The following is a 15896-nucleotide window of genomic DNA, read 5'->3' as shown; positions in this document are numbered from 1 at the left end:
CAACCACGCCATTTCTGGTGATTTAACCCCCAATTCCAACCCTTGATGCTGAGTGCCAAGCAGGGAAGAATGCTGGTATGAGCTTTTAAACATAACCCGTTAACTGCTGCCAATCAAATGGTGAATAAGATACTCTTTAGGGTTCATATGTTTGTAAATCTGACTGTGATGAAGTCAGTGCCTCACCAGCCATCAACCTCACCGCACGTCACTGATAAAGAGCCACTCTAAGTAGCAACTGTGGTCAAAGTTAGAATTGCCACAAAACACATTTTAAGGTTTTCAACACTCCTAATGCCATTTGACGGCTGATGGATAAGTGCCCACGTCATTACGTATCTTTTTCCCCCCATCACGTCTCATCTTGTCATTTGCTGCATGGATTATACTTTTATTTTAAACATTATTGCTATTATTTCTGTTTTCCGCGACGTTTTTTAACCCCTTTATTGAGTAACCTGAAAGTACAAGCAAAAGTTTGTTTGGATGGAATCTATGTGATAAATCGCCACTAGAGGGCAGTGCAGGTAAATAGTCCAACTTTACTTCCTTCGCTGTCATAGTACAGGATGTAAAAGTTTGGATTTTTTTTAATTACTAGTCATATTTTGAAAAACAAAACAAAACATTGCCTGTCTTCTTAAATAACCATCAAATAAAAATGACATTATTTATTCTGAAAGTCACACTAGGTTTAGACTTTATGGATCGCAACAAAAAAAAACATAAATTAGTAAAACAAAAAATAATACATTATACATATTGTGCACTTATGACTTGCACCGTGCAATTGGTTTTGGGCATGAAGGCTATAAATGAATTTCAGTCAAGTAGGAATTTTGAATTATAAATCAAATATTTTCATAGCGAGAGCATAGAAAAACTGTTTGAGAACTTTTAACTAAGTTTATCAACATTATGAGAGCCGGCTGGACGTGAAATAACACTCTTGAGTCATCTTTACACTCTTTTAATCCAATATAGTCAAGCTTCCTGAGGCTGAGCCAATCAGTGGCCTCGATACTGAACAGCGCAGTCTGACTTGTTTAGTCTCCTCAAGGATAGGATAGACCATACTTGCCAACCTTGAGACCTCCAATTTCGGGAGGTGGGGGGCGTGGTTGGGGCGAGGGTGTGGTTAAGAGGGGAGGAGTATATTTAGAGCTAGAATTCACCAAGTCAAGTATTTCATATATATATATATATATATATATATATATATATATATATATATATATATATATATATATATATATCCCTGCGACCCCGAAGGGAATAAGCAGTAGAAAATGGATGGATGGATGGATGTATATATATATATATATATATATATATATATATATATATATATATATATATATATATATATATATATATATATATAAGAAATAATTAACTTTCAGTGAATTCTAGCTATATATATATATATATATATATATATATATATATATATATATATATATAAAATAAATACTTGAATTTCAGAGTTCATTTATTTACACATATACACACACATAACACTCATCTACTCATTGTTGAGTTAAGGGTTGAATTGTCCATCCTTGTTCTATTCTCTGTCACTATTTTTCTAACCATGCTGAACACCCTCTCTGATGATGCATTGCTGTGTGGCACGCACAAAAGTGCTTTCATCAAATGCACTAGATGGCAGTATTGTCCTGTTTAAGAGTGTCACAACATTGCTGTTTACGGCAGATGGACTGCTTTACTGTAGACGTTCTTTATATTGTGGGAAAGCGGACTCAGGTCCGCATGGAGCTGGAGGGGGCGTGGCCTCCAGCTCCGCCTGAATTTCGGGAGAAAATTTGTCCCGGGAGGTTTTCGGGAGAGGCGCTGAATTTCGGGAGTCTCCCGGAAAATCCGGGAGGGTTGGCAAGTATGGGATAGACTTTTATTCATCCCCAAATGGGGAACTTATGTGCAGCTTTAAAAAGTCCACAAATAATAAGATAAAAACATATGAAAACAAGGGAGAAACATTAAAGATCACAAAGGACATAAGATGATGCAACCAGTGGCACCATTTCTTCATACAGCTACAAAAGTAAATCACAACGAAAAAAGCCAAACAAATTAGCTATGAATAATCCACATTGCGCACATAGGATTGCATCATGCATAAGTAAACAACAAAACAACACCACCACCAATGCTATTGTAGTATTCATATTTTCCTAGTTTATTTAAAGTTAAAGTATTACTGATAGTCACACACACACACACACACACACGAGGTGTGGTGAAATTAACCTCTGCATTTGACCCATCCCCTTGTTCACCCCCTGGGAGGTGAGGGGAGCAGTGAGCATCAGCGGTGGCCACGCCCGGGAATCACTTTTGGTGATCTAACCCCCAATTCCAACCCTTGATGCTGAGTGCCAAGCAGGGAGCTAATGGCTCCCAATTTTTATAGTCTTTGGTATGACTCGGCCGGGGTTTGAACTCACGACCTACCCATCTCAGGGCGGGCACTCTAACCACAAGTCATTTTTATGCTAGAAAATGCTTAATTTAGGACCAAAAAATCCCAATGTGGAAAAGAAGCAATATTTGAAGCACAATGTAGCGTTGGACAACTGTATTTTTCACATGTTCTGTCAGTTTTTACTTTTGTTTTTTTTTCCTCATACATTTTCATTTTTTATATTATTTCACAGTTTTGATTTGAGCCACTGAAACAAAATCACTTCTCAAAGTAATTCTTTGAAAATGTTTTGAGCTGCAACTGTATGTACGTTTGTATATTGAAGGTAAGTTTTCACATAAAATAGGACAAGTTGTACATAAAGTACATGCTAGAATAATTGTTTCTAAATTATCACAAAAACTTTGTATTACATTGAGTTCCTGACAAGAAGACAAAAGCTGTCTTTGAAACCTACCAAGAGTAGGGATGATGTTTGATAAGAAATTATCGAGTTCGAGCCTATTATCGAATCCTCTTATCGAACCGATTCCTTATCGAGTCCAGATAGGTTGTTGTATATGGAAAAAAACACACAATATTTGGTTTAACAAAAGCTCACTTTTATAATATAAGAAAAAAATAAAATCTAATAAATAAATAAATATTGACTGTTACCCCCCCTAAAACAATAAAATACAATAAATAAATATTGACTGTTGTTACCCAAAGTATATTAAGTGTGATTTTTCAGAAAAACAAATATATACAGTAACACAAAAACAACCTGTCTCTGTGATCACTATAGGTGTATAAATAATAACATAGTGTTAAATAAAATCAGTCCCTTGGGCACAAAACTGAAAATAATACAGCTCTCCAAAAAGTGCACTTCTGCTGCTATTGGAACATAACTGTTTGTTATGATGCTTTGACATGTTTGCACTTTATTTCTTTATTGAAAGAAAATTCTATGAAGAGAAAAGTTGTTTGCAAATGTGGTTACAATGCTAAAAAATGAAAAGTTAAAGCTAAAAATAGAAATACACTTTATTGAGTTAACATTATTTCTTTATAGGGGGAAAAGATGTGACGTTATGAGCCGGGGAATATAACAACTACACTACCCAGCATGCAACGGGAGTGACGAGCATGCGCGGTAGCCCCGAAAAGTGTTGTTGCATGTCGCCAGCCGGCAGCTAAGAATGAGGTTATGAGCACGCTGTGAAAGTAAAGGTCAAGAACTCAGCCAACACGCCTCGTCTGCATTATTTATAATTAGACAGACAACACATATACAGTGTGATTTTGTTTTGTTTACAAGGAAAGAAAAACAAAAGTTAAAAAAGGGAGATATATGTTGTATATATATGTATGTGCTGCGGTTGCTTTAAGAACGTTGCGACAGTTGCCGTAAAGGCGGTGCGTTGCTAGCCTGGTTGCTATGTTTCCGGTTGGTCGGAAAAGTGTTGGTCATGTGTTTGTACCCTGCTCAAATCTCTCAGTAAACTTATTCATTGGATTATACCTTTTGTTTTGAACTTTATTACACCTTGGAGCGCTTTTTCCGGTCCATTGTTTTTCCTGCTTTCCCTATCTGCGCCTATTGACTGAGCTACGTGACGTCATTTCTTGTGATGTCTCACGGGGCATTTCTGGTCGGGACGGGATTCGTTCCCAGGGGTTCGAATAAAGAACCAACTCTTTTTCTTTATTATAGTGGTCTCGATAACGGGTACGGGTTCTCAAAAAGGGATTCGAGTCCGAGGACTTGGTTCTTTTCTTATCGAACAACCGGGAAAACTGGTTTCGAGTATCATCCCTAACCAAGAGTAAGGCTCGTAAAACTCCACTGTGTAGTGGGGGGGGGGGGGGGGGGGGGGGGGGGGGCAAGATGAAGGTGTTCCTGTGTTCTTTCATGTATGGTAATCAACAGAAGGATGTTGTTCTGGCCCAAGGACTTCAGAGCAGAGAGATGACAGGATCTGCCCAATTTCCAGACGAACTCTTTTTCAACTATTTTACAAACTCTTTTTGAACTGACCTTTTCTGTGAACTTTTTGCGACCTTTGTCCTTTGGAAACAGTGGTGGCCATGTGGTCCGGGAGGGTCCAAAATAAAAGAAGGAGGCGTGCAATCTTTTGGCAGAACGTAATGACACAGTACAAGGGTACAGATGTGCACGTTTCTCCTCACTGAACCACATTGAATTCTGTCTCTGTTTGATTCTTTGCCTCTTGTCTTGTTTAATAGATGTCATCAGTGTTTGAACCTGACAGTACAAATTAAAACATGAACATCAGATGGTTTACGTGCGTGCATAGTGGCGCCTGTTTCATTGTGCTTTGAATCGAGGACGTGTAAGAAGGTTTGTTTTTTTTGTCCCTCCCATTTGTGCACCTTGTTAGCCGGAGCGTGCCTCTGCCGAGTTTGGCTGCCAAGGTTAAAGGTCAACTCCTGTCTTCCATAACCCTATCAAAAGGTGGTCTCTTTTGGGCCTCCTCGGAATTCCGTACGCAAACACAAACGCTGCCGCACAAAAGGAGCCGAGAGAGACGCTGGCACAAAAGACTCAAAGGGGTCACATTCTTCAAGCATCTGCTGCATTTTGCTCTTGTCGCTGTAGATGGGCACCATTCATGTCCTTAAAGTCTGTGTGTGCGTGTAGTCATATATATATATATATATATATATATATATATATATATATATATACACAGTCGCGATCAAAAGTGTACATACACTTGTAAAGAACATCATGTCATGGCTGTCTTGAGTTTCCAATAATTTCTCCAACTCTTATTTTTTTGTGATAGAGTGATTGGAGCACATACTTGTTGGTCACAAAAAACATTCGTGAAGTTTGCTTCTTTTATGAATTTATTATGGGTCTACTGAAAATGTGCTGGGTCAAAAGTATACATACAGCAATGTTAATATTTGCTTACATGTCCCTTGGCAAGTTTCACTGCAATAAGGCGCTTTTGGTAGCCATTGTGGGCCAAACAGCTCAAATTTTGTTTCATCTGACCACAGAACTTTCCTCCAGATGGTCTTATCTTTGTCCATGTGATGTCGGATGAAACAAAAATTGAGCCACAATACCCAGCAATATGTTTGGAGGAGAAAATGTGAGGCCTTCAACCCCAGGAACACTATTCCTACCGTTAAGCATGGTGGTGATAGTATTATGCTCTGGGTCTGTTTTGCTGCCAATGGAACTGGTGCTTTACAGAGAGTAAATGGGACAATGAAAAAGGAGGATTACCTCCAAATTCTTCAGGACAAGATAAAATCATCGGCCCGGAGGTTGGGTCTTGGGCGCAGTTGGGTGTTCCAACAGGACAATGACCCCAAACACACGTCCAAAGTGGTAAAGGAATGGCTAAATCTGGCTAGAATGAAGGTTTTATAATGGCCTTCCCATTGTGTGGACAATGCTGAAGAAACAAGTCCATGTCAGAAAACCAACACATTTAGCTGAACTGCACCAATATTGTCAAGAGGAGTGGTCAAAAATTCAAGCAGAAGCTTGTGGATGGCTACCAAAAGTGCCTTATTGCAGGTAAACTTGCCATGTATGTATACTTTTGACCCAGCACATTTGCTCACATTTTCAGTAGACCCATAATAAATTCATAAAAGAAGCAAACTTCATGAATGTTTTTTGTGACCAACAAGTATGTGCTCCAATCACTCTATCACCAAAAAATAAGAGTTGTAGAAATGATTGGAAACTCAAGACAGCCATGACATGATGTTCTTTACAAGTGTATGTAAACTTTTCATCGCGACTGTCCATCCATCCATTTACTACCGCTAATCCCTTTCGGAGTCGCGGGGGGTGCTGGAGCCTATCTCAGCTGCATTATTTATATATATACACTTATATATAATTTTACTTGGGGTCATTGGGTTAAAACAAATTGATCGAGGGCCATGTGAAGTAACTATATCCATCCATCCATCCATTTTCTACCGCTTATTCCCTTTGGGGTCGCGGGGGGCGCTGGAGCCTATCTCAGCTACAATCGGGCGGAAGGCGGCGTACACCCTGGACAAGTCGCCACCTCATCGCAGGGCCAACACAGATAGACAGACAACATTCACACTCACATTCACACACTAGGGCCAATTTAGTGTTGCCAAGTAACTATATATATATACATATATACATATACAGTATAAATAAACATACAGTATATACACATGTATATATATATATACACACACTCTTAGAAATAAAAGTGCTAAGTAGAACCATATAAGGTTCTTCGGCTCGTCCTCATAGGAGAACCCTTTTTGGCTCCAGGTAGAACCTTTTTATAAAGGTTCCACCTGGAACCCTTTTGGAGGGTTCTACCTAGAACCCAACATGAAGGGTTATACCTAGAACTGTGTGTGTAAGGTTCCACCCAGAACCCCCCATGAGAGGTTCTACAAAGAACCCACGCAGGGAGTTCCACAAAGAACCCTTTCATGTTTCAAGGGTTTCATCTAGAACCCACACAGGGAGTTCCACTAAGAACCCTTTTGTATTTCAAGGGTTTCATCTAGAGCCCACACAGGGAGTGCCACTAAGAACCCTTTCGTATTTCAAGGGTTTCATCTAGAACCCACACAGGGAGTTCCACTAAGAACCCTTTCGTTTGTCAAGGGTTTCATCTAGAACCCATGCAGGGAGTTCCACGAAGAACCCTTTCATATTTCAAGGGTTTCATCTAGAATCCACGCAGGGAGTGCCACTAAGAACCCTTTCGTATTTCAAGGGTTTCATCTAGAACCCACACAGGGAGTTCCACTAAGAACCCTTTCGTTTGTCAAGGGTTTCATCTAGAACCCACACAAGGAGTTCCACTAAGAACCCTTTTGTATTTCAAGGGTTTCATCTAGAACCCACACAGGGAGTGCCACTAAGAACCCTTTCGTATTTCAAGGGTTTCATCTAGACCTGACACAGGGGGTTCTAAAAACATCCCTTTTCAAAGGTTTTCTCCGATAACCGTCTTGTCTTCTGAGGGTTCTATAAAGAACCATGTTGTATTCTACAGATCAGTTTAGTTCATATTATATTGTGGTCATTTATCATGTTGACATTGAACAAACATTCAAAACATTTTAATGAGAAAAACATTTATTTAAAGATAGTCCAACAAAACAGGAGAGGCTGTGTAGGTCCCAAGGGAGAACAGGTCAAAAGTCAGCATAGGTCCAGTGGAATCAGCAACATGACAGGCCAGACACATCATGCTGTCCTCAGTAGGTGAATTTGTGTAAATAAATCTCCAGCAATGGTGACATGGCAGAAAGAGACACAAAATAGTTTTAGTTCAATCAATTTAAGGTGCACTTGCTGAATTTACTGCGCCTTATTGTAAGCTATCTACAAACAATAAAATAATGCATGGTCCAATGAAAAGAATCAGTGTACATACTGTATGTAACAGTGATGAACCCACCCTGGCAGAGGTTAAGGAAGTTGTGAAAGCTGCAAGATCTGGCTCGGTTCCCGGCCCCAGCGGTGTACCCTACAAGGTCTACAAGCAGTGTCCACGGCTCCTCAAGCGTCTGTGGAAGATCTTGAAGGTGATTTGGCGGAGAGGGAAAGTCTCTGCCCAGTGGAGATACGCGGAAGGCGTCTGGATCCCGAAGGAAGAGAACTCCAGCAACATCGAGCAGTTTCGTATAATCTCGCTGCTCAGCGTTGAGAGCAAGATTTTCTTTAAGATCCTGTCCCAACGACTTACCGAGTTCCTCTTGAAGAACGCCTACATAGACACCTCTGTCCAGAAGGGGGGAGTACCTGGAGTGCCTGGGTGCCTGGAGCATACAGGAGTGGTGACACAGTTGATCCGGGAGGCAAGGGAGAGCAAAGGAGATTTGGCAACTCTCTGGCTTGACTTAACCAACGCCTACGGATCTATCCCGCACAAACTTGTTGAAATAGCTCTGACAAGACACCATGTTCCTGGGAAAATCTGCAACCTCATCATGGACTACTACAACAACTTCGAAGCAAGAGTCTCCTCAAGCCAAGTAACATCTGCCTGGCACCGCCTGGAGAAGGGCATAATCACTGGTTGTACAATCTCAGTGTCACTCTTCTCCTTGGCAATGAACATGATTGTCAAGTCTGCGGAGGTTGAATGCAGAGGGCCAAAATCAAGATCTGGGACCCGGCAGCCCCCCATAAGAGCTTTTATGGATGACTTGACAGTGATGACCACATCTGTGCCTGGGTGCAGGTGGCTCCTCCAGGGGCTTGAACGGCTCATCACATGGGCAAAGATGAGCTTCAAGCCAGCAAAGTCCAGGTCTCTGGTCCTAAAGAAAGGTAAAGTGGCCGACCATTTCCGCTTTACTGTTGGAGGCTACTTGATTCCAACGGTGACCGAAAGACCTGTCAAGAGCCTGGGCAAGATCTTTGATAGCTCCCTGAAGGACGCAGTGGCTTTGCAGCAGACAAAGAGCGACCTGACCTCATGGCTCACAGCCATCGACAAATCTGGTCTCCCAGGAAAGTTTAAAGCCTGGATGTACCAACACGGAGTCTTGCCTAGAATACTCTGGCCTCTTTTAATCTATGAGGTACCAATGACAACGGTTGAGGTACTAGAGAAGACCATCAGCCAGTTCCTAAGGAGATGGCTGGGACTCCCTCGGTCCTTAAGCAGCATTGCTCTTTATGGCCATTCCACCAAGCTGCAGCTCCCTCTCAGGGGACTGTCGGAGGAATTCAAGGTCACCCGCTCCAGAGAGGTAATGATGTACAGGGACTCCGCAGATGTCAAGGTAGCCTCGGCAGGAATCGTTGTTAAGACCGGGAGGAAGTGGCAGGCACAAGAAGCCGTAAGCAGAGCAGAGGCGCGGCTGAGGCACAAAACTTTGTTGGGTACTGTGGCAAGGGGGAGGGCAGGCCTCGGCAGCTTTCCAAAGCCACGTTGGGACCGGGCCCGTGGCAAGGAGAAGCGCCAACTGGTCCAAGAGGAGATCCGTGCAGAGGTGGAGGAAGAACGTTGCTGCCGGATGGTCAGCATGTCCAAACAAGGGGCGTGGACAAGGTGGGAGCATGCAGAACCTCGAAAACTCACCTGGGCAGAACTCTGGAGAGCTGAACCTCTGCGCACAAAATTCCTCATACAGTCTGTGTACGATGTCCTCCCATGCCCCGCCAACCTGCACATCTGGGGCCTAGCAGACACTCCGGAGTGCAAACTGTGCCAGAGGAGGGGCACCTTGGAGCACATCCTGAGCTGTTGCCCAAAGGCACTAGGGGAGGGGCGGTATCGCTGGCGCCACGACCAAGTTTTAAAAGCCCTGGCGGATTCTATCTGCGCAGCGATACAAAACAGCAAGTCCCAGGCCGCCCCGAAGCAGTCAATCACCTTCATCAGAGCAGGACAGAAGGCAAGCTGTCAGCCCAACTTCTCAGGAGGGCTCCTGGCCACCGCTCGTGACTGGCAGCTCCATGTTGACCTGGGAAGGCAACTCAAGTTCCCGGCCAATATCGCTACCACGTCACTCCGCCCAGACATGGTGTTAACATCGGAGTCAACCAAGCAAGTGGTGCTACTGGAGCTGACTGTCCCCTGGGAGGAGCGAATTGACGAAGCAAATGAGCGTAAGAGGGCCAAATACGCTGAGCTCACTGTAGAGTGTCGGAGTAACGGCTGGAGAGCCCGCTGTGAACCAGTCGAAATTGGGTGCAGGGGTTTTGCTGGTCACTCACTACAGCGTGTGTTCAGAATCCTTGGCATTAGAGGACTGCAGTCGAGAAAAGCCACCAAGAACATCCTAGAGGCCGCAGAAAAGGCCTCCCGGTGGCTGTGGATCCGTAGGGGGGATCCGTGGTGCGCTAGTTGGACACAGGCCGGGGTCTGATCACCCCCGGCTGGGTCGCCCGGGCAAGGGTGTCTGATGATTAAAGACCCGAAACACCCTATGACCCCGGGTTTATCACTGATTACGTGTCCAAGCATCACCGTGAGGTGTATTCAAGTTCTATGTACTAATTGTGACAGTGGAACAGAATCATGAGAAAGTGAGGGAATCCCACAAAGTTTTCATATTGATTTAAATAATGTTGAAATACTTTTCAGTGTTATGTAATAAGTACTCAAAATGTTACGTATTGTAACAATAATGGAAATCTAGAGACGTCACTATGCCAAAATCAAACAAAATGTATTGGTCCAAAATATGTATTAAATAAGGGATATTTTTTTATCAATATGTACAAACAAAGAGCAGCAGCAGGAATTTGACCATTAACAAGAACATAAAGCATGAAATCCCATGCTGCAACACATCTACTCACTACTCCCCACTTCCGACACAGTTGTATAGTCTCTTCACTGAAATGGGTACAACACTGTGGTCCTTGATCCCCAACACAAATCTTTCAATGAAAATAAGAGTTTTTCTCAGTTCCTTTGGGTACTGGACAGCAAAAACAAAATAGAGTGACATTAATGCACTCATAGCATATGATTTGTCCATGCTGCTGTCCTCAGTCAAAACCTGTATACCATCCAGGTATAGGGTTATCCTTTGTGCCTGCAAAGGGTTCCCCTCGTGTGTGTTATGGAGCATGATTGCTGGAGTAGGCACGCTTGGCTCCTATGCAATAAAAACAGATACATGTCAGTAAATAAAACCTGCTGTGAAAACAGCAAAATGACTCAATGTTGCCATAATATGGATAATGCCAATTCCTAAATCTTGACCTTAAATGCAGTTACCTCCAGTAGAGTGTATAGCAAGGATGAGTCCTCTCTGAAAATGGAAGGCAACAGTAGAATTGCTGCATCCCTAATGAGTCCTGAGGAAATAAAATTATTCTGTAATATTTTTAGTTTTCAGAAATACAGATTGTGGCTCCTATAGATACACATATAGGCCTAGATACCTCGTCTTACTGAATCATCCAGGCAGGCATTGATTGCCCTCTGGCAGCAGTCCTTTAAGTCACACATAGATGCTCTTTGAACCATCTTCGTTGCCATTCGAACCAGCTCTGTGACCATTCTGCGATCAGCTTCTACAAGGAATTGCTCCTTCATCTCCCACAGAAGCTGTAAGGAGGGATAAAAAGTGTCATCTCAAAATACTTGATGATCATAAATGAAATAATACACATACTATTAAATATGGTCAATTCAATGCTTGAAGATACCAACTATTTTAGGAAGCTTCAGTGCGGGAAACTTTTCGATGATTTCCTCTGCCTTGGCAGTTGTCATGAAGGTATTTCGGTATGCATAGGTTCGTCTCATTCTCTCCTTTAAAGAGTTCAGATCTGGGTGTACCTTAAGCATCTCTGTAGATGATTGATATGAGCTTCAATGCTCCTTTCATCCTCTCTACATTCTTCACTCTCCTGAGCCTATATGCATTCAAGAAAAATGACAAGCAATATAGTAAGAGGTAACCATTAAGATGAGGTGTACATGTTTTTTAAAAAGTTATATAATATGGAAGAATCATCCTCTCTGTAACCTTCGTCTTGTGTTATCTTTCTGCTACCACTATGTTGGAGACCAAGCTCAAGCCCAGTCTCCCTGCTCCTCCTACCCGCACATTAGTGTGTGCTCAACATGGATGTATTAGATCCATGGTGCTCACCAGCCCATCCATCCCTCCAAAGACGAGCTAGATGGCGACCGCAACGCCGCTACCGACAACGTTAAAGCTCCTTCTAACATTGACAATTTATACTATAATACTTCATTAAAATAACAACTACGATAACCTTTTTAGAATGATTTAAGATTAATTGTACAGATATATTGTAACCTATTTTGTTATGGCAGCTCTCAGCAGAGCTTTGTCAGGTATTGTATTGTTTGACCACAATACAATTTGTTTGTTTGTTTTCTACAAGAAAACAAACAAATAAGCAAACGAACAAAACAACAAGAAACAAATGCTTATCCCACCTTTTACCATAAAAGTCCTCAGCTAGGGTCAAGCATGCTGAAATAAGATATTATATTTAGCTCACCTTGATTCTCAGAAGTTTCTTCTGTTCTCTCTCCTGTTCTTCTTTGTTCTGTTCTGTTCACAGTAATCACTATTGGTATGTCACACCTGGTTTGTAGGCAGGGAAGACCAGACCATGTGGTGCAATCCATGGGGCAACCAGCTCTTAACTCACACATGACAGCCGCCATCATGCCAGCTCCCTGGCCCAACACACCAAACCTTGCACTTTCCCCTGGGAGATCAGGGTTCAATTCCCAGCATCAACAAACCCTGATGTAGTAGCCTAAAAGTCAGCATTACAGTGTGATTTTTGCATCAGTTAAGGCTTGGCCTCTGACATCAAAGACCGTTGTCTATCAATGAACTTATATGCAGCTTCACAACTGGACTAAGCCAGTCAGCAGGGTACAGCAGCCATGGGATGAGGCCGATCATGGAAAAGTATGAGGAGGAGACAAATACATGAGTAAAATTGTCTGTAAAATAAGTGTTTAATATTTTTTTAATTGTCTGTCACTAATCCACACATCACCTCAGTATGCATTAACATGGTCACTCTGCATCAACCAGGCCTTGAACTCACAACTTCAAACTGTATCCCTAGATCACCTGACTTGTAAAAAACTTTCAAAAGCCTTTGTAAAGTGAGTCGTATAGCTCACTTAGATGCCCCAGAAAGAGGGGTTATATCCTTGCTGCAGGGACCACCTTGCTAGTTATTTGCTGTGTGTCATTTCCTCCTGAAGAAGGGAATAGTGTAACTAAATTAAATAAACACAATTATAACTGCTGCGCAGCGATGGGTCGGGTCCGGGCGATTTTTGGCAAATTAAGGCAATTCTGAGCAACAAACAGGAGAACAGGAAGGCAAGACAGTTGACATTATAATGTTCCTTTTGCACCAGTTGAGGCTAAAATCCACAACAATAGAACCAAAGACTGGTCTATCACACTGAGCTAATTGGCAAGTGACAATTCAACAGTGGCTTCACAAATTGATTAAGCCATTCACTGTTGTGCATGCATATTTGAAACCACTGTAAATATATCAGTTATCAAGACAAAAGTCTGAAAATACACATATTGCATCTAGACAGAATGGAGATATTGGTAATTTGATTTTTTAATTGATTCGATTTGCTCCATAAGTTAATAATTGATGTTTAATCTATCATGACTCTAAAATGTATATGTTTGCTTCACAAAGACCACCTGGCATTTTCATAAGCTGTCATCACCACCTTTGTCAGGGCTTGAACCCAGGTTATTTGGCACCAAGAACCAGCTCCTAAATCACTGAGCTATTTCTCAAATCACTAGCCAGACAGCAGTTGTCAAGGCAGATTTCAAAAATGGTCCTCCCAGTCACAGCTAATCTTTGCCTGAGTCAACAAGATTTGCTGATGAAGATCTTGCTTTCTTATAATTAATGGTTGTGGAAATAAATTGGTAACAGAACATTTCAGTTATAGGACTGCCATTATTTGTATGTCTGATCATAAGGTGTAAGGTAATAGACTAGTATGGTGGACCTGATGACTGAAGGCAGCCAGCTGGTTAGCTCAGTCACTATTGCCAGTGACTTTAGACTGGGTGGCAGGTGTTCAAATCCCAAGATGGGCAATTATGTTACAGTTTGATCAACAGGATCTGGGGAAGAAGAGTTTGCTTTAAAATAAACAAAAAAATTGTATATGAAAAGTATTTGTATCAGTAGTCACAAGGAAATGTATTTTGCACCATTATTGGCAAATGTTATCAGGAAGTATGTCCCTGGTGACACAGGATCTTATCCATGCTTTCAACAATCCCTGAAGAACTCTTTCTTCCAAAAACGGTTCTCTGGATCAAAATAGTTCTTACTGGAACCCTTAGTGTTAGTGAGAACCCTTTTAAAACCAATTATTCAGAAAAGGGTTTTTAAAGGGTTCTCTGGATCAAAATGGTTCTTACTGGAACCAGTAGCGTTACCAAGAACCCTTGAAAAACCCTTTCTTCGGGAAAGGGTTTTTCAGAAGCAAATGGTTCCAGTTAGAACCTCAGCCCTTGTAGAAGAACCCTTTTGGAACTCTTATTTCTAAGAGTGCAGTACAGGCCAAAAGTTAGGACACACCTTCTCATTCAATGCATTTTCTTTATTTTCATGACTATTTACATTGTAGATTGTCACATCAAAACTATGAATGAACACATGTGGGGTTATGTACTTAACAAAAAAACGGTGAAATAACTGAAAACATGTTTTATATTCTAGTTTCTTCAAAATAGCCACCATTTGCTCTGATTACTGCTCTGCACACTCTTGGCATTCTCTCCATGAGCTTCAAGCACACCTGTGAAGTGAAAACCATTTCAGGTGACTACCTCTTGAAGCTCATGGAGGGAATGCCAATGTTATATATTGTCATGACTTGGTCCTTGGTGTTTGATTTTCCGGAAGGCAACGGAAAGTTGGCTCGGGCGAGACGGGAATGTGAGTACATATTTATTTTTTACTATAACAAAAAGAACAAACAAAAGGCGCGCACAATGGCGGAGGTAAAAAACTTGGCTAGTGAAAACAAAACTTGCACAAAGGCAGAAACTGTGAACAATGAAACAAAAACTTACTTGGCATGGGACTGTGAACATGGCATTATGCAGAGTGACGATAAAGAGTGTGATGTTGCCAGAAAGACAGCCTGGCAACTCGAAGCTTAAATAATAGTGACATGATTAGTGAAAACAGGTGCGTGACTCAAAACGTGAAACAGGTGTGTGACGTGACAGGTGAAAACTAATGGTTGCTATGGTGACAAAACAAACAAAAGTGCACAAAAAGTCCCAAAACAAAACCGAACATAACTAAAACAAAACATGATTACACAGACATGACATATTGAATTATTTATTTATTTCAAACCTGCACAGTACAACAATACACACCTTTTTTTAAAACATTTTGGCAGGGACATTTATGCAAGGCTTGAAAAGGGGTTGGATGAAGCAGATGCTTATAATATCCCAACCCCTCTCACTCATTCCACATTTAACATAAACAATATAATACAAGAACAATACTATACAAACAAAAACAAGAAAAACTCCTGTATACTAACAATACAATAGTACCACTGTTACTATAAAACAAGACAAGACGAGACAAAACACACACACACACACACACACACACACACACACACACACACACACACACACACACACACACACACACACACACACACACACACACACACACACACACACACACACACACACACACACACACACACACACACAGGCCCAAACACTCTCTGACCATACACCTCTCTCCCATGGCTCTGTGCTGAGGGCATCACTCTCTTTCCTCCTCGTACTTCTTCAGTACTTCTTTTTTAAAGAGTCTTTTAAATGTAATCATGTTAGAACAGGTTTTTAACTCGTCCCCTAAATTGTTCCACAGACTGACTCCACGCACTGAAATGCACATTGATTTTAAAGTTGTTCT

General features: G+C 41.6%; 1 protein-coding gene across 2 annotated transcripts in view; it reads right to left on the bottom strand.

Annotated features, from left to right (window-relative positions):
* Positions 1-9171: 9171 nt before the first annotated feature.
* LOC140678593 (uncharacterized) overlaps positions 9172-15896 on the bottom strand; it is a 51681-nt gene continuing 44956 nt past the window's right edge. Inside the window, exons 2-5 of one of the 2 annotated variants that reach the window (XM_072912859.1) lie at positions 11605-11810; positions 11334-11499; positions 11167-11246; positions 9172-11044 (exon numbers count right to left, since the gene is read on the bottom strand). In XM_072912859.1, the coding sequence (XP_072768960.1) occupies positions 10742-11044; positions 11167-11246; positions 11334-11499; positions 11605-11742 (687 nt within the window). In that variant the 5' untranslated portion in view covers positions 11743-11810 and the 3' untranslated portion in view covers positions 9172-10741. Of the gene's footprint in view, positions 11045-11166; positions 11247-11333; positions 11500-11604; positions 13467-15896 lie in introns of those variants that run through there. The other variant, XM_072912858.1, reaches the window with a different exon arrangement.

The sequence above is a fragment of the Nerophis lumbriciformis genome, linkage group LG03 (assembly GCF_033978685.3).
Source record: "Nerophis lumbriciformis linkage group LG03, RoL_Nlum_v2.1, whole genome shotgun sequence".
Taxonomy (NCBI): domain Eukaryota; kingdom Metazoa; phylum Chordata; class Actinopteri; order Syngnathiformes; family Syngnathidae; genus Nerophis; species Nerophis lumbriciformis.
This window is presented reverse-complemented; position numbering and strand designations above follow the sequence as displayed.